Source organism: Carassius auratus, chromosome 16 (genome assembly GCF_003368295.1).
Source record: "Carassius auratus strain Wakin chromosome 16, ASM336829v1, whole genome shotgun sequence".
In the NCBI taxonomy this organism is placed as follows: Eukaryota; Metazoa; Chordata; class Actinopteri; order Cypriniformes; family Cyprinidae; genus Carassius; species Carassius auratus.
Window position 1 is genome coordinate 5,535,821 of NC_039258.1, and position 19,282 is coordinate 5,555,102.

General features: G+C 39.5%; 1 protein-coding gene across 8 annotated transcripts in view; it reads left to right on the forward strand.

The window, feature by feature from the left end:
• LOC113115884 (chondroitin sulfate proteoglycan 5-like) overlaps positions 1-13,006 on the forward strand; it is a 35,635-nt gene extending 22,629 nt beyond the window's left edge. For 2 of the 8 annotated variants that reach the window (XM_026283594.1, XM_026283591.1), the window contains exons 4-6: positions 6,101-6,257; positions 8,909-8,965; positions 12,275-13,006. In XM_026283594.1, the coding sequence (XP_026139379.1) occupies positions 6,101-6,257; positions 8,909-8,965; positions 12,275-12,445 (385 nt within the window). In that variant the 3' untranslated portion in view covers positions 12,446-13,006. The remainder of the gene's footprint in view (positions 1-6,100; positions 6,258-8,908; positions 8,966-12,274) is intronic. The other 6 variants (XM_026283592.1, XM_026283596.1, XM_026283595.1 and 3 more) reach the window with 6 other exon arrangements.
• The last annotated feature ends 6,276 nt before the right edge of the window (positions 13,007-19,282 follow it).

Genomic DNA, 19,282 nt, shown 5'->3' on the forward strand with positions numbered 1-19,282 from the left:
ACCTGTCGTGTCTTGATTGTTCCCCCTATTTAGATCTCCTAGTGTGCTCTGTCTTGCGTCGGTTCATTGTGTTACTTATGTGTTTCTGAGATTTGTTCATCACTTGTGATTGTACCTGTTCCTGAAGAAGTGTTTTGTATTTCTGTGAGTGTTTGTTTATAGTTAGTGTTCCCGTGCTTTGAGTCTTTGTTTATCCCGTTAACTCAGTCCTGTTCAGTTATTTTGTATTTCCCTAGTCAGTGTTTTCCCTTTTTGTTAAATAAATCCTGTGTTTAGTCACTTCCTGTCTGCACCTGAGTTCCTCCCTTACCGAGATCCTGACAGAATGAACCGACCTCCAAGGAACTCAGCAGACAGGAGGCAATGCTGGATGGCATCAGCCAGCCAGCGAGATTGTTTTGAGGGCTCTCGCCTTGTGGTGTTCCGGGGGACCAGGGGAGGTCGTTCCGGAGTGAGCGGGCGAGAGGAGGAGCCCCAGAGGTCCCCACCTACCCAGCTGCCGGCGATCCCGGAGGGTCGTGTCCTGGCCGTGGCAACCCTGGGGGGTCAGGCAAGCCCCTCCCAGAGTCCTGAGGTGCCCTCCTCAGCCAGCAGTCTCCCCATGAAACGAGGGAGACGGTTTTCATGGGAGTCGGCTTCAGAGTCTTCGGCGTCCGAGTCTGCCCTGTCCGAGACCAAACTCCCCCAACCCGCCTCTGACCCAGCTGTAGCCTCTGCACCGCGCCCGAGGAGGAAGAGGAAGAAGAAGGGGCCTGCCGGTCCTGTGACCCTGTCTCCTCCCGAGTCAGCAGCGGTGAGCGTGCCCGTGCCAGCAGCGGTGAGCGCTGGCGTGCCCGTGCCAGCAGCGGAGAGAGCTGGCGTGCCCGTGCCAGCAGCGGTGAGCGCTGGCGTGCCCGTGCCAGCAGCGGAGAGAGCTGGCGTGCCCGTGCCAGCAGCGGTGAGCGCTGGCGTGCCCGTGCCAGCAGCGGAGAGAGCTGGCGTGCCCGAGCCAGCAGCGGTGGGCGTGCCCGAGCCAGCAGCGGTGGGCGTGCCCGAGCCAGCAGCGGTGAGCGTGCCCGAGCCAGCAACAGTGAGCGTGCCCGAGCCGGCAAAGAAGAGAGCTGCAGTCGTGAGAGCGGAGGAGAGAGCCGCGGCCGACTCTGCAGCAAAGACTCTTGTACAGTCGGTCTCATCCCATAAGGAGCTGCCTATTATCCTAGCTGCTAAAGCTTTTTCTGATTATTTGTCCCGTCTTGTCCAAATTTTAGAAGTCCCCATCAGTCCTGTTTTGTCCCCTGACCCTGTCCCCAGAAGTCCTAAGTGTCCAGCCGTTGTCTCCCCGTGTCCTGTTGATGTGGCCCCGTGTCCCGTTGATGTTGTATCCCCGTGTCCTGTCGTCTCCCCGTGCCCTGTAGATGTTGTCTCCCCGTGCCCTGTAGATGTTGTCTCCCCGTGTCCAGTAGATGTTGTTCCCCCGTGTCCAGCTGTCATCTCCCCGCGTCCTGTAAGTCTTGCCCCGCGTCCCGTAAGTGTTGCCCCGCGTCCCTTGTCTGCTCCTATCATGCCCCCTGTCAGTTGTCCCGAGACCCCTCCCCGCCCCTCACCACCCAGACCTGCCCGTACCCCCCGTCGTCAGCCTTCGTCCTGTCCTCCTAAGATTCCTGCACCACCCACCCACCCTGGTCTGTCCCCCATGAACTTTGTGGTCCCGCCTCCTCCCCTTCCCTGTTTGTTTTTTTTGATTTGTCACCCCAACCCTGCCGTCGTGTATTCATGTCTGCCTTTGTTATTATTTGTCATGTCTTGTTGGTTTGTGTCGGTGTCCCAGTCCGTCATGTCAGTCATGTCTCGTGTTTGATGTTCCCTTGAGGAGCGTCTGGAAGCCGCTCCTTAAGGGAGGGGTTCTGTCATGATTCTGCCCTCGTGTCCTTGATTTTTCCTAGTCTTGAGGCAGGATCATGACAGACCCTTGTTTTGTGTACAAGCACATGGCCTTGTCTTTGGGCCATGTGCTTGTGTTGTCTCGTTCCCTTGCCCCGCCCCCCTTGTTAACCTAGTCGTGTCTTGATTGTCCCATCTGTGCCACCTGTCGTGTCTTGATTGTTCCCCCTATTTAGATCTCCTAGTGTGCTCTGTCTTGCGTCGGTTCATTGTGTTACTTATGTGTTTCTGAGATTTGTTCATCACTTGTGATTGTACCTGTTCCTGAAGAAGTGTTTTGTATTTCTGTGAGTGTTTGTTTATAGTTAGTGTTCCCGTGCTTTGAGTCTTTGTTTATCCCGTTAACTCAGTCCTGTTCAGTTATTTTGTATTTCCCTAGTCAGTGTTTTCCCCCTCGTGGGTTTTTGTTTTCCCTTTTTGTTAAATAAATCCTGTGTTTAGTCACTTCCTGTCTGCACCTGAGTTCCTCCCTTACCGAGATCCTGACATACTGCTTTTTGCCTTGGTGTGACTTCTCACGTTTTGCAGATAATGCAAAGGCAGAGTACATTAACTTCAAAATAGGAGTAAAAATCTAATTTGAGCTCACAATTTTTAATGAAGATTATTTTCATTAATAAAACATCTAACTGTTAAATGTACAGTGTCCTGCCTAGAATGAATTTGGCTGGACAAAAAAAAAAAACTTTAAAGTCATTTTTCTCAGTTTCACACTCTAGTGAGTTATTAAGGTCTTATGCCTTTGTAGGGCAGCATACAGGTGCTTCTCAATAAATTGGAATGTCATGGAAAAGTTTGTTTATTTCAGTCATTTCAACTCAAATTGTGAAACTTGTGTATTAATTACTTGTGTAATAAATTCAGTGCACACAGACTGAAGTAGTTTGTCTTTGGTTCTTTTAATTGTGATGATTTTGGCTCACATTTAACAAAAATCCTCCAATTAACTATCTCAACAAATTAGAATACTTCATAGAAGAATTTTTTTTTTTAAAAATTAAACATTTTTAGTAAACTGTTGGCATTCTGGAAAGTATGTTCATTTACTGTACATGTAGTTAATACTTGATATGGGATCCTTTTGCTTTAATTACTGCCTCAATTCTGCGTGGCATGGAGGTGATCAGTTGGTGGCACTGCTGAGGTGGTATGGAAGCCCAGGTTTCCTCTTGACAATACAGTTCAGGTCTTGTGAGTTTCCTGGCCAGTCAAGCACACAAAACACCATAGTCATTTTGCCAAATCCTGCAGAAAAATTAAATCACCATCCTTAAACAGCTGCTCAGCAGAAGGAAGCATGAAGTACTCCAAAATTTCTAAACAGGTGCCATGACTTTGGTTTTCAAAAAACACAATGGACCAACATCAGAAGATGACATTGCACCCCAAATCATAACAGACTATGAAAACTTAACACTGGACTTTAAGCAGCTGGGGCTATGAGCTCCACCCTTCCAGACTCTTGGACCTTGGTTTCCAAATGAAATACAAAACTTGCTTTCATCTGAAAAGAGGACTTTGGATTACTGGGCAATGGACAGTCCAGTTCTTCTTCTCCTTAGCTCAGGTAAAATGCCTCTGACGCTGTCTGTGGTTCAGTGGCTTAACAAGAGGAATACGACAACTGTAGCCAAATTCCTTTACATGTCTGTGTGTGGTGTCCTCTTGATCTCTTGGCCTCAGCCTCAGCTCATTCCTTGTGAATTTCACTCAAATTCTTGAATCTATTTTGCTTGACAATCATCATATGGCTGTGGTTCTCTCGGTTGGTTGTGCATCTTTTTCTTCCACACTTTTTCCTTCCATTCAACTTTCTGTTAACATGCTTGGATACAGCACTCTGTGAACAGCCAGCTTCCTTGACAATGAATGTTTGTGGCTTATCCTCCTTGTGAAGGGTGAGAGACCATTTTGAAGGCTCAGGAAACCTTTGTAGGTGTTTTGAGTTGATTAGCTGATTGATTCTAATTTGTTGAGTGAATTGGTACCTTTTGTTAAATGTGAGCTAATCACAATTAAAAGAACCAAAGACTTAAACTACTTCAGTCTTTGTGCACTGAATTTATTTAAAACACGAGTTTCACAATTTGAGTTGAATTACTGAAATGAACTTTTCCATGACATTCTGATTTACTGAGAAGCACCTGTACCTTTAAACCAACTGAGACCAGCAACCCAAATTTAAGCTGTATTTTACAACAGGGTAAAGCAATACAAAAATAAATGTTTAGCTGAGAGAAACAAAACAGCGCAGAAAATGTTTTTATGTTGTCCGCAGCATTTTTAATTCCCTGAAAAGTGTTAGCGTTACGATTGTGCAGCTGCTAATTGGACCAAATAATGCAGTGAGTGGATGGCGCACTAATGTTTAGCGTACTGCGCTAGCAGCGGGCAGACTGCATGATGTCACAGGAGCTACAGCTGAAAGTAGGGCAGTGTGAGGGGGAGGAGGGGCCAGCTGACCTACATACAGCTGTGAGACCCAGGGGGGTGTGGGGGTGGAAGCTAGGGCCAGGAATTAAATAGCACACACCCTCCTCAAAGAATAGAAGGAAAATTATGAGGGGAAAAAAGCAGAAACAGAGTTTTATAAGTCTGCAGAGGAGGGTGGCCATGTTTGGAGGTGAGAGTGATGGAGGAAGAGGAAAAATAGATGCAGCAGTGCTACAGATGAGACTAGTCATGAATACATCAGACGCCCACCTCTCCATCTGCTACAAGTAAATGTGCTCGAATTCACTCAGCGCTAAACAAGATCAAATCTTCCCATCATATAGAAAGGGATGGGATTTTTTACAGCCAAAAAAGAGAAGGGAGAGGATGTTTATTCTATAAATTCTCAGTTTAGGACTCAAATTTACATAATGTGGTGACTCTAAAACACCAAAACCATCCAGTGACCTACACTAGACCATTTAAATGTTAATGGCCTGAAAGATTATTTTAATGTTTTAATGTCTGTGAATCTCTTACAAGTTAAAATAACTGTTTGCTATTTTAATACATTGTAAAATGTGATTTATTACTGTAATGTCAAAACTCATGTTGCTTCAGAAATCGTTCCAATATGCTGATTTGGTAGAAATTCTATTTGAAACAATGTAACAGTATTTACTCTTGAACAATTTAATTTGTCCTTGCTAAATAAAAATAATACTTTAATTAAAAAAAAAAAAAATGTATGTACATTTAAAGGGTTACTCCACCCCAAAATGAAAAGTTTGTCATTAATCACTCACTCCCATGTCGTTCCAAACCCATAAAAGCTCAGTTCGTCTTTGGAACACAATTAAAGTTATTTCGGATGCAAACCTGGAGGCTTGAGACTAGGATGCGCTGTTCATTATGTGTATTTAGCTTTGATTTGGAATAAAACAGCGCATCCTTGTGGCGCGGAGGACACAGAAGAGCACACGCAGCACGTTGCTTGGCTACCTTTTATGGACCTTGACACTGTTAATTACTTGGCAGTCAATGGGACAGCCTCCAGGTTTTCATCCCAAATATCTTAAATTGTGTTCTGAAGACAAACTGTGTTTTTACGGATTTGGAACAACATGGAGGTAAGTGATAAATGACAAAATGTTCATTTTGGGGCGGAGTAACCCTTTAATATATATAGGGGCTTTCGCACCTGAGGAACCTTTTCATATATTTCCTATAGAACTATTGGCGGAAGTACCTGCTTTTTGGCGTGTTCACACCACAAGAAGTAGGGATGGTTTTAGTTAACTTATTTGAGAACAGTAAGAACAGGAAGAGTCTAGAAGGAAATGGGAAGAAACTGTGACCTACACATAAGCCCATGCAGGAAGCTTAAATTAATTATTCATATGAGGTCATTTAATGGTGATGAAATGTCTAGAATTTTCTAATATTTTGAAAAGAGTTTAATATGTGTTGAATTTGGGAAAAAGGCGTGATTTGTCATGTGGTATGTTGCATCACAGGTCGTGTACTGAATGTGTGTCTAAAATTCTGCCTCCAAAGCAGTCCTATAGAATTGCACTAATGTTCTCTTCTCTTATTCTCTTTCTCTCCTCTGTCCCTCATAACCCCTGTATTTTCCACTGTGTCCTTGTCTCTCTATACCTCTCATTTTCCCACAATGCTCCCTCCATTCCACCTCTCTTCTTCTTTTTCCCTTTTTTCCCGCCTCCCCCTCTCCCCGACCTCGCAGCAGTAAGTACCGTCCTTCCTCGGAGCACCACAATGATAATTTCTCGTTGTCCACCATCGCTGAGGGCTCCCATCCAAATGTAAGGAAACTTTGCGACACCCCTCCTAACCTCCCTCATGCCCGTGCTTTGGCTTACTATGATAACATTATCTGTCAGGTAACGTGTTTCTCGTCTTTCTCTTTCCTCTCCCCCTCCGTCCCCTCTCTGCATGGACCCCGAGCGTAACCTTTGGTAAGGGAGGGGGTGCACAGCGCACAGAGAGATGGGAGTGTTTTCTCCACTGAAAAGGTCTGCTCTCAGATAGGAGTGTGGTTACTGAGGCAACAGTTGTTACCATAGCAACAGAGTAACCGGGAAACGGCAAAAAAAGCTGGCGTTTAGTTTTTTTGCGAATGCCACTTTGGATGCTCCATTAATGGTGAGGCTCGGTGCTGTGGCTGACCTGAGTCTGTCAGCTTCTGTCCGACAGGCCATCCATCTGTCCCACCGTGTCTCTAGTGATGAGCGGATAGTCTAGCCTGAAGACACACTCTTTAACAGCGCAGACCTGGAAGACATGTTCTCCCCTGACACATACATATACATACACACCCAGACCATGTGTATTAAATGTAAATGCAAGCAACAGGGTTGAGTAAATTCATTTGCACCTTTTGGATTTTGGCTATAGGTGATTCTAGGTCCTAGTTGAGAGGAATATTTCTTGTTTTATGCATGAGAGGTTGCGAGTTTGAGTCGATAATTTATTTATTTTTATTTGCCAGTAAATCTGTAGTTTTGGTGTGGATGATTTTTTTAAATCAGTTTTTTAATATATTTCTTCAATTTAGGTGTGAATAATAATGTATGTTTTAAAAATTATTGAAACATTTGCATTCATTTTATTTTATGAAATATAGTAATTAAGATTTTTATTAATTGTAATTTATTTTTTATGTGTTGATTTCATTTTGCATTAAAGATGACAGTAATGTAATTTCTTTATTATTATTTAATAATTTTTATAGATTGATTTTTAAAAAATAAATTAGAATTTAAGTAAAGATATTTTAAAATAATATGAATTAATAAATTTATTATTAATGTTAATTACAATTAATACATCATTTGTGATTAAAACTATTTAAATGTTTAATATTTGTTGTGTTGATTGATTCTGAAAAAAAGCAAATAGAACGGACGATAAAATAAATAAGGATAGCCTCTCAGATATCTTAGTCGCAGTTTACATCAAACATGATAAGCGATCACACAATGACAGATTTTTAAGGATGAGTTAATGGCAGCATCTCTGGTTTCAGCATTGTATCCTGATTGCAGACCTTGGACTCTGCTGAGAGCGCCCACCCACGCCACCCTCCTCCCCTCTCGCCCTCCCCCTGCTCCCCTTCTCTCTTCCTCTGCACCGCTGCATGATTGACTCTTCACACGGGCCTCCTAGTGGTCCGGTGATCTGCTGCTGCTTGTTCACTGCATCGCATTAATATACATGTCTGTCGTTTCACTCGTTTATCCTGGTTCAGAAAGACGAGAGGGTGAGTGGGCTCTCTCTGTGCCAGATCTCACCAACCAATGAAGTGTTGAGTGAAAAATGCAGGATAAACATCTGAGATGCAACGTCTCACTGCTGCCGATAGAAGGAGTAACACTTGGCTAACATGTCTGCCGCATGGGTATATGTAGATCTAACACGAACGTCGTTCTCTTCTGTGGGATAACCATAACACAGCTTTCTTCTCTTTTCAAATCTGATGTGACTTGGAAAATACATTATTGCAATGGAAACCAATGGAAAATACAGTATTTTTGCAATAGAAAGGATATTAGCATTTTTGAGACCCTCATCATATTATGTTTACTACAGCCCAATGGTGGATTGTTTAATAAAAACAGTCTCAAAAACCCTCAATATGTATAACATCTATATTGCATATACCCATCCATGCAGTTGCCATCAATTCCAGCTTGGATGCATCAGTCAGATCAAAGTAACTACTTTTTAGTGCTTTTTTGGGTAAACCTTTGGGCAAAAGGGACATGTATTCAATGTCTTTAGTACATGAACTCAGGATTTAAAAAAAAGAATATTGATTATAATTATAAAAAAAAATAATTATTATTTTTTTAAAGGTATAGTATAAAACTGACTGACTGAAAAATAAAGCTGACTCAACATGCTGTTTTTTCCAAACTTATAAGTTATTTTATTCCATGAAACACAAAAGGAAACATTAAAAAAAATATATATATATATATATATGCCATAAAATGAAAACATACGCACACGTTGTATAATATTTATTATACAATGCCTTGTGTTCTACATTTCAGATATTTTTTAACCATTTGTTTGATATCTTTGTGATATTTGAAATTTAAAATGATAAAATGGGATATTTGGAACAACATTAGGGTTTGTAAATAATGACAGAATTTTCATTTACATGTGTGTGTTATCTATCGCTTCCAGCACACAGTAAATGTATGTATATTTCGGGCCTCAGAGTTGAAAACCTAAAGACCTTAAAGGCCCTAGGCATAGTCCCACAATGCTAATGCTTGAGTAAAGCAAACAATAATAATAACAATTTAAATATTCAAGATAAGTGGCTCTAAGGAGGAAAAATACTTGTCCATTCAGTGTCTCTAGTCTCACCACTGGAGGATCTTATACACAAAGGGACCTTTCCCTGTCCTTCTGTCTGTCTTTCCCTATTCCTTTCTGTCTTAGTCTCTATCTCCGTCTCATTCTGAATGGAAATGATATTTATGAGGTATATAATCCTCTTAATGCCCCCACCCCTCAGAAAACCATGAGCAGATACACCTGGGAGTGTAAGACCAAAGAGGAGCCCGACTGTGAGGTAAGACTTACAACCCCACAGCTCCGCCCAAAAGACAGCAGCTCTCCTTTCATTGTGCTGTTCTCCTGTCAATCAAACTGTACTGACCAATCCTGGCCCTTCTTATCATCATCACAGTGAATCCAAACTAACAGTATGGTCCATTTCAAGTTCTAAAAGAATAATTCACCCAAAAATATAAGTTCTGTCATCATTTATTCATCATTATGTCGTTCCAAACCTGGATTACTTTTTTTTCTTTTAAATTAAATATGATTAAAAAAAAAGCACCACAAAAGTGATCCATATTTGAATTAGTTTTGACAAAAATTATGAAGAAAATGGGTTTATTAGAGAACAGCTACAGAAGAAAGTTATACAGGTTTGGAACAACACGAGGATGAGTAAATGATTTATAGGTGAATGTCCCTTGAAAGAATATAATAATCATCCATTGGTGGAATTCACATCTGTGGGTGTATATTGTTTCAACTAGAGTTGCCTGCAGAAATATAATATGCCTGTATGAGATCAAAAATGAGATAAATTCTTCAATTCCTTTCAAACACTCCATGACCTTCAGACAATTTACGACACCAAAATTGATTGTCTCTTCCGGCCGCGTGGAGGCTTGGAGCTCATCACCGCAGAGAAAACACTCCTGAAAATGAAAAGCATGCTATGAAATGAGGAATCTCTCAGGACAAGAAGGGGAGGAGGGACAAAATGTGGACAGTCAAGGCCTCTTTATTACCTTCAGCTCAGAGCTACTGCTCCACGGATCGATATCCGCTTGAGTAAAAGAGCCCGGCTCTGGCTAGCAGCCAAAACACACACACACACACACGCTCACTCACTCCACACACAGACCTAAACCCTCTGTGACTTGACAGATGTTTTGGAATTTAATAGACCATGTATAAACTAGAGAGGAAAGGTCAGATATAGCTGAATATTCTTCAGTCAGTGATTTTGACGACTTAAAGTAAGAGGTCCTTTCAAAAATGTTAGCCTCATGTGTTGTTCCAAACCTGACTGACTCATCTGTGGAACACAGAAGAAGATATTTTTAAAGTATGTTGGTGACCAAATAGCAAACATTTTGCATTCCACAGAAGAAAGTAAGTCATAATGTTCATTTTTGGGTGAATCTCTTTAAGACAACACATGGACCACGCTAGTACACCGAAGAAGCTGGATCTGTCCATCTAATCGCTACAGTTTTGATCCCTCTCCTCAACACTTTCCAGATTTAAATACATGCAATGAACATTTTTACTTAATTCACAGAATATGAGTGTGGACCCTCTGCTCCATTCCCATGTGCCCTTTGTCCCTCTGTCCACTATAGTTTTGTGCTATAGACCAGTGAAGCTCTGATTCTCCCTTTCTTGTTCCTGTCTCGTCATCTCCGTGTACTTCCTCAAAAAAAAAAAAAGCAGTCTGTTGCTCAGCAAGGCTGTACTTATTTGATCAAAAATACAGTAAAAATGATAATATTACAAAATATTACTACTACTAGTTTTGTATTTCAGTGTGTTTTAAAATGTTATTTATTCCTGTGATGGTTAAGCTGAATTCTCAGCATCACTACTCCAGTCTTCAGTTCCACATGATCCTTCAGAAATCATTCTAATATGCTAATTAGCTGCTCAAGAAACATTTCGAATTATTGTTGGAAATTTTTTTTGTGCCGAGTTCTTTGATTCGAAAGTTCAAAAGATGAACACTTACTTGAAATAGAATCTTTTGTAACATTTTAACTTGATCAATTTAATCCATCCTTGCTGAGTAAATGTATTAATTCATTTATTAATCAATTTTTTTAAACATATGAATGAATGGTAGTGTATGATTTATAGACATGATTATTTAAAAGTAACTATAGGGATGATTCACATTAAAGCTTAGTCTTGAATGCCTGTCAGCAATCTCTCCATTGTGTCACTGTCTAATTAAACTTAATATGAAACTGCATAAGAGTAACACATTTACATGTTAAGAACATGATGACCACCACTTCTCATTAATAGCATAGCTAATGTTGACAAGAAGAAAGCAAAGAAATACTCATCAGTCATCTCCATCATGACTCTCTTCATATCCAAAGAAAATCCCTCAAACGTCTCAAGAGAAGTGTAATCCACTTCCCCATCCAACCACAAATAAAAAGCACATTTTCTAGTTTCATGCTGACGGAAGAAAGGACGCCCCCTATCCGGTAACCATGGAGGTGGCGTATCCCCATGTCCTGCCCGAGGTTACAATCTAAGTCATCGCTGAATGGGTAAATCATCATTAGTTGTCTCTATCTAGTTCAAAACGTGTCACACTCGTGCCTTAACCCAACTACACCAAGGAACCAGAACCAGAGTCAGCTTCTCCTGGAAAAACATGTTAGCATCACTATCACTGGACTGAAGGAGTCGAGTAATCCCTAAAACAAGTCGATTTTGTATCATTCGTTTCAATTACTGCATTTATTAAAGGCCACTAAATGGTTATTCCACAGAGAGAGAGAAAGAGAGTGTGTGCTAGACTTTAGTGCTATGGCAGGTGAGTTTCAGTCCATGGCTTCTCCTGTTCACTGGCGGGACAGGAGTGTGGGATGGGGCTGTATGAGCTTTGATGGGTTTGCATGTATGCATGTGTGTCTGGACGGGTGGATCATACAGCCTCCGCTCTGCCCAGAGGAGAAAACATCCTCAGCCAACTGCAATCAATCAATTTATTCGAGGCAAGATCTGTTCCCGCAGTGCTGTCACACTCTAACTATTTGGATGTTATGCCAAAGTGTTTTTAAAAGTAGTGTCTACTTATTTATTATTATCATTTGAATTTAATTAAATGTTTTTACACCTGTAAAAAACTACATTTATTAACTAAATATAGAAATTTAGTTTTTGGTTTGGTGGAAAATATTTTTTAACATTACACTAAATATACATTTATTTATTTATTTTATATCTTTACAATTGCAAATTATGTAATTAAAAAACTTTTTTCTTAAAGTCGTAGGAGATATAATGAGCAATATTATTTATTTATATTTTAAATACTTAACCATTTATTGGATAATTTGCAAATGATAGTAAATAAATAAATAATGCTCAAACCATCCCCTATAATACTTTAATGGGTTTATTTATTTTATTTAACTTTTTATAATGTAGTACATTATGAGCATTATTTAATTAATTTAATTAATTAAATCATTTAACAAATTTACAATTGCTCATTATTTAATTTCCAAAAAATCATTAAAGTGGGAGACGTAATAAACAATTTAAGGTTGTTCCAGAGATCTAACATTGGACTGTCATTTCCCAGGATGATCCTAATTCCCAGAACAAGCTGGAGGACCCCGTGAAAGCGCCCCCACCCAAAGAGGACGAGTCGCTGAACATCCAGAACTCGCTCACCCCTAAGCACGAGAACCATAAGGTGCTGGGCGAGGAGAACTCTTCGGAGGTAAACTCGCTGCAGAACAACATGATGTAGAACAGAAACAAAAGCACCCCACGCCACCACGTCCACGATCACTTAAATCATCGAGCAGCAGACGCTCCGAGCAGCCACACCCACCACACCATCACCACATGACAGAAAACTTTAAAAACCCCGCCCCTCATACCCACTCAGTCTCCGCCTCCTGCCCCGCCCCTTGTTGCAGTCTCTTTGCCCTGTAGTCGACCCGCCCCTGACCCAGCCCTTATGTATACACACACCTACCCCTGCCTAAATTTATTACGGCATGCGTTGGTGTATATTGTAAAAAAAGAATAAAAAGTAAAACGTATTCGGGGTTTAAAATATAAAATGTTGTCATAAAAGAAAAAGCTACTGAGAGGTTTTGATGTTTGTCTGACTAATTCAGTGAGTATGTATAAATATATGGAAAAAATGCTTGGATTGATATAAAGAAAAAACACAATGTGTCTTTGTTTTGATGTGATTTCTAATCCTTTGATGTACTTGTTTTATTTTGTACTTTTTTGGGAATATAAACTACGAAGAGAAAAAATCTTGACAGTTGTTGAAATAAACCTTTTTAACACTAAGTCCTTGTCCCTGTGTGATCCTAGCTTTGGTTGCTTTCCCTGGCCAGATGCCTTCTTGTGCTTACTATGTCTTGCTTTGCTTGAAATTGCGCATGGCTTTTGACACCTGCCCCATAAAGGTCTGCATCACTTTAGATCTGCATACTGACAATGTTTTACAGAATCTGGCAAGACTTGTCATAAGGGGGAACCAAAATACCACACATCTTTCTGTTATTTCCCTGACAAATATGAATTTAAAATCAATTGCAGGTGTTAGGTATGACTCATATTAGACATATTAGACTCTCCTAAACTATTGTGCATTATAATCCTGCGTATAGCTTAATAACCTATGCATATATTGTCAAGAATGTTTTTCATAAATAGTTTCTTTAATTGTTTTAACTACAATCAAGGGCCTGAATTAGTAATCCTAGGTCATTCTAACCTCGGGTAGAAATCCTGGGTCATCTTGCTCATCATTTACATTAATAATTTATCCTAGGTATTCATAAGATGAAGTTTCATACTGTACACTCCCAAACCCGGGGTTAATGTTCTCATTAGGATATTTGTCTGGGTCATTGATTAGACGAGCAAGGGTGAAATGTACCTTTACCCAGGGTTAAATGTTGTGCTTAGAATGATGGTAGCCCATGGTTAAGAACAATGTGAAAAGTTCTAGCTTTTCAGTTAATAAAAAGTCTGGAATACACTCCACATTTTTTTTACATCTTAACGTCAACTTCTCAAGACTGTAAATCTGGGCAAAAACCGTGTAGTGTGTTCCAACCTTAAAATAAAGTTTCCGCAATAATTTGTTCTAAAATTAAATATGGGTTCCACCCTTTCTTCATTTAAAAATCCATAATCTAAGGTTTGAAAAGAAATTGGCCATTTTGATGAATGGGCTATGGGCCTGTTCACATACTGAATGATATCCCTCATAAGAGTCTCTCTGCAGTTGTCAAACTAAGACTCCAAGATTCCGTTCTCCTATAAATAAATCGCAGGTTCTTTATTGTGGTTTCCTTTTATGAGTTTCTGACGATGAGGTTTGTTTCAGCCCCAGAGCAACCCCTTCCTCCAACGCACTAATAGAGAACAAGTTCACTTGAGACCTCGAGAGAATAGGGAGCAGACTCACTGCTAAGACAATTTTGTCATTTAGCAGTGCAAGTCAGTATTTCTTTTTATTTATTTGTAATGTAATATAAACCTATTTTATTTTATTTTCATCTTTTCCAATCCCGTGTTTTCACCTCAAGGGTCTCTGGTTGGTCTCTTTGTGTGAATCCGTGAAAATAATGAATAATAGCGAGCACTTCATCCTCTCATATACACAGAGGGACATAAGTGCCTTTTCAGAACACAACAGATGCCTATGAAATCAGATCCGGGAACATACAGACCTTCATAATCACGTGAGTCTGTGGTTGTGTTGTCTGTGAAGTCCAGTGTGTGAAACTTGTTTCTACTTCAATGCTCAAGAGCACTTTGCCTAGTTTTGGCCTAATCTGAGTTAGTGGCAGCTCTGTTTATTACAGCTTTTTTCCTAATCTAATTCCCGCCCGCTGCCATGACAACAGCATACACACAAGTATCAAAAACAAGGGAGGGTTCACAACATGTGCTACACACATAAAAATAAAAATCCTCAATTCCCTGAGGTGGCTCTGAGTCTCTGACACTGTGAAAAAGGACACAGCAATGTCCCCAGGTGATCCTGTCTCAAGTTTGTGTTGAACTAATACCAGCTTGATCTCACCAGCTTTCTCCCTATCATTCTTTCTTTCTTCTGTCCCCATTTTTCCACTGCTTTCTGTCCCTCCCTCCCTTTCCTTCTGCCATCTTGATCCTCATTGAAATGCAATTCTGGGGGTGTAATCATCATAGAAACACATTCTGATAGTATGGTGGATTGAGGAGAGGCCGGTCTTTCTCTGCTTTCATTTTCTGTCACTTAAGTGGAACAGTGTACAGCGAAATACAAAGAAGATTCTGCATTTACTTCAAAAAGTGCTCTTTTACAGACAAAACTCTCATTTATATACAAGAAGCCTCGGCAATATTTGGACACTTAAGCCAAACTGTAATATAAACTAAAGATTTGTAATAAATTATCTGACTTACCATTCAAAATAAAAAATGTGTACTATATTCTCTTGTATTCTTTTATTACATATATATGTTATAGATAAAAAAAAATGTGTAACTGAATGTGTAAGGCAACTGTTTTATTACATATCGGTTTTATATATATATATATATATATATATATATATATATATATATATATATATATATATATATATATAATAGATTTGTAATAACACAGCTGGCTTACACATTCAGTTATACTTTGTTTTTATATTGTATATTATTGATATAATATTGTATTAAGTTGAATTTTGAGTGATAAGTCAACTCTTTTATTTAGTGTAATTTACATTATGTGTGTGTGTACAAAACAATTTATAGGTTATACACGTGTATATATATAATTGACATTTATATTCACATAATATTGTGTGTATTTATATACACACATATACACATTTACATTTATTTTACCTGAAGCGAATTACAAAGTAGAAGCAATCAGACCAAAGAGAGAGCAACAATATACAAGTGCTGTGAAAAGTCTAAGTCAGTCTAGCACAGTGTACATAGCAAGGTTTTTTTTTCCTTTTTTTATAAATAAATTAAACCAAAACGAACAGAATTGATAAGTATTAATTGGTCAGGTGATGGCAAAAAAGATGTGTCTTTAGATGTTTTTTTGAAAATGCTCGGATTGAGATAGGCAGGTCGTTCCACCAGGAAAAGGTCTGTGAGAGTGATTTTGTGCCTCTATTTTGAGATGGCACCACGAGGCATCGTTCACTTGCAGAACGCAAGCCTCTGGAGGCCGTGTAGGTCTGAACTAGTGAGTTTAGGTATGTTGTTGCATTCTGGATCAGTTGCAGAGGTTTGATATGCAGGAAGGCCCGCCAAAAGAGTCCAATAGCATAGTCTGGAGAGAACAAGAGTTTGGACAAGGATTTGTGTGTTTAACTGATCATCCATCACAACTCCAAAGTTCCTTGCTGTCCTGGAAGGAGTTATGGTTGACGAACCTAGCTGTATGTAGAGGTTGTGATGAAGTGCTGGGTTGGCTGAGACCACGAGCAGTTCTGTCATAGCAAGGTTGAGTTGAAGGTGATGGGCCTTCATCCAGCCAGAAATGTCTGTCAGACAGGCTGCAATGCAAACAGCGAGCAGCAACCTCCCACTCTCTCTTGTGAAGCCAATAATGAAGTGACCAAAAGTGTAATTCATCGACTGGCCGATTGAGGCTGGCTGCAAAAGAAAGACAGTCCCATAGACTCCCCATGTTAAAATGTCCAACTTTACAGCAGAAAAAAAAAACGTTAACAGCCTGGTGCAAAAAATGATTTTGGTCTATATAGCTAATTTTACCCTTCATGACAACTGTGAGGGGTGTGAATCTTTTTTATAACTCATCCATTTAAACTATATTAAGCTTTAAAGGTCTACATAATTAAGGGCGTGGCCACTGTGAGTGACAGGTGGATTGCCACTGCTGTCATGCTAGTTGAGCATGGTTTCAGCAACAAGCTCACGCCTTTTTGCCTATTTTTGACTAACCCAGAGTGATGCACGGTAATGCGCTGCCAAGGTGGCGACAGCTCACTCAGCCAACTTTTGGTTTCAAAAACTCTCCTCGGAAACCTATGGGAGATGTCACGGACACTATGTCCATGTTTTTTTACAGTCTATGGCAAATAGCTATTGTCGAATCATCTGGTTGGAATGAGAAGTAGAGTTGACTGTCATCAGCATAGCAATGATAAGAAAAGCCATGCTTCTAAATGACAGATTATAAAAGAAGACATAAAGATGGAGAAGAGAGGTGGTCCAAGCACTGAGCCTTGAGGAACCCCAGTAGCAAGAAGTTGTGACTTAGAAACCTCACCCCTCCAAGACACCCTGAAAGACCTACCAGAGAGGTAAGACTTGAACCACTGGAGTGTGGTTACTGAGATGTCCACCTTCATGATGGTGGACAGGGGGATCTGGTTGTTAACTGTCTCAAAAGCAGCAGACAGATCCAGCAAGATGAGTTCTGAGGATTTGGAAGCTGCTCTTGCTAGTCTCAGGGCTTCAGTACCGAGAGCAGTGCAGTCTCAGTTGAGTGGCTCCTTTGAAGCCAGATCGGTTGCTGTCCATTAGGTTGTTCTGTGCAAGAAACATAGAGAGTTGGTTAAACACAATGAATGGAAGAAGGGAAGAGAGGGTTTCTTAAGCAGTGGTGTTACCCAAGCCTGCTTGAATGCTCTGGTAAATGTACCAAAGTGAAAAGAGGTGTTGATAATGTGAGTGAGTGCGAGTATAACTGAAGAAGATGTGGAGAGGAGGAGGAGAGAGAATGAGTATTTGTGGTTATGATGTTTTTGTCAGTTTGTGGTGTGGCGAATTGGCCGCTGATGGTACTTGTTTTATTCATGAAGAATATTGGAAAGTCATCAACAGTATGAGTTGATGGAGGGGGTGGAGGAAGACAAAGAAGAAAAGAAAAGATTTTGAAAAGTGTGATAGTCAGAACAGTGGTTAATTTTGTTGTGGTAGTATGTTGTTTTAGTAGTAAATTAGTAGTAACAACACCATCTTGCAGAGAAGGAGGAGAGGAGTGACTGATATACACTAAGGTCAATAGAGTTTTTTGAGTCTAGAACAATGTTTCCAAAGAACATCAGACAGCCAGGGGGAAGAGGATGTGGTGATTGCTGGTCTGGATGAAAGGGGGCAAAAGTTGTCTAAGCAATCATATAGCCTTATTATTATACATATACATATTTATGCATATTTTCATATTATTTATATTACATTGAATTAAATATAAACACACAGCACATTATATTATATTATATATGTATTTATATATTTCATTTTATTTTGGGTTGTCATACATTAGTTTTATCATGCAAATTATTAATGCAATGTTTGTTTGAACCTGAGGGTAAACAACTTCACACGTAAAAATAAAATAATAAGGACCAGCTGTTTATGAAAAATTGCACAAATAGTTAAGTTAGATCTGACAAAAGGTCAGAAATCATGGGTTTTCCAATTACATTTGGTTTGTTATTTCTAATGCAATGGCATTTATACATTAAAATAAGGCCTAAGTGTCAAAATGCTTTTGGGACCACTAAACAAGCTTTAGTCTTTACTGTAGAATCAGAAATGCACTACATAATATGCTGTTACAAAATGTCCTTTCAATTCTCCTTGCTTCTTCATACCCAGAATGCTTGATCTAAATGTGACAGAAAACAGTTTTACAGCTGGCACATATTTAACTCCGTATGTATAATATAGATAAACCAATTTTATCCTCTGCGTCAAGTGCTGTATGAGAGAGAACATTGCATACTGAGGTGTGGCAACATCCGCCTCCACCAACATGGGTACATGGATGCATCATCCCTGCTTCCCCATTGGCTACAGAAAAGGTGGAACGATGACATACAGATCTCAGACAGAGTTCAGCCATTGGCCATTAGAAATACAAGGACACGTATGCACACACATACACACACACACTCAGCGCATTGGTTTAGGAGATTGTGTGGGTTCATCAGAACACGCTGAACTAATAAGAAATGCTTAAGATTATTAATGAGGCCTTTGGAATGTGGGCTGAGAAGCCTTTATAATGGAAATGGGCCTGATAGATTATGGCCCAAAAGCTAAAAATACTCCCAGACCCCCCTTTTCCCCAAGTGCTATTTGTCCTGCTGAGTTTGGCACGTCCTTTTGATGTTGAACAGCACGTGAGGTCTAAAGTAGCAGGTGCAGTTGCAGGAGAGTAAATCTCACAGAAACATGTCTAGGCCACATTTTGCCCTAAAATCTAAATATATAAAATTAATACCTTATTTTTTTATGGCAGTTCTCATTATTATAATGCTTCCAGACAATTATTTTATTTTATTAGTCATTTAAACATTTTTGTTGTGCTATAATGTACTTTACTTATTTATTGGTTAAATTAGACCAAATATAATGAGAACTGTAAAATAAGAAAATAATTTATGTATACATTGTGAATCAATTTTAATTAGATAAATGAATATATATATATATATATATATATATATATATATATATATATATATATATATATATATATATATATATACATTGACATAAGATTTTACACATATTGAAATATGGTCAAACAAATGTCTAAAAAAAAATCTTGATGATAATAAAATAGAATATCCTA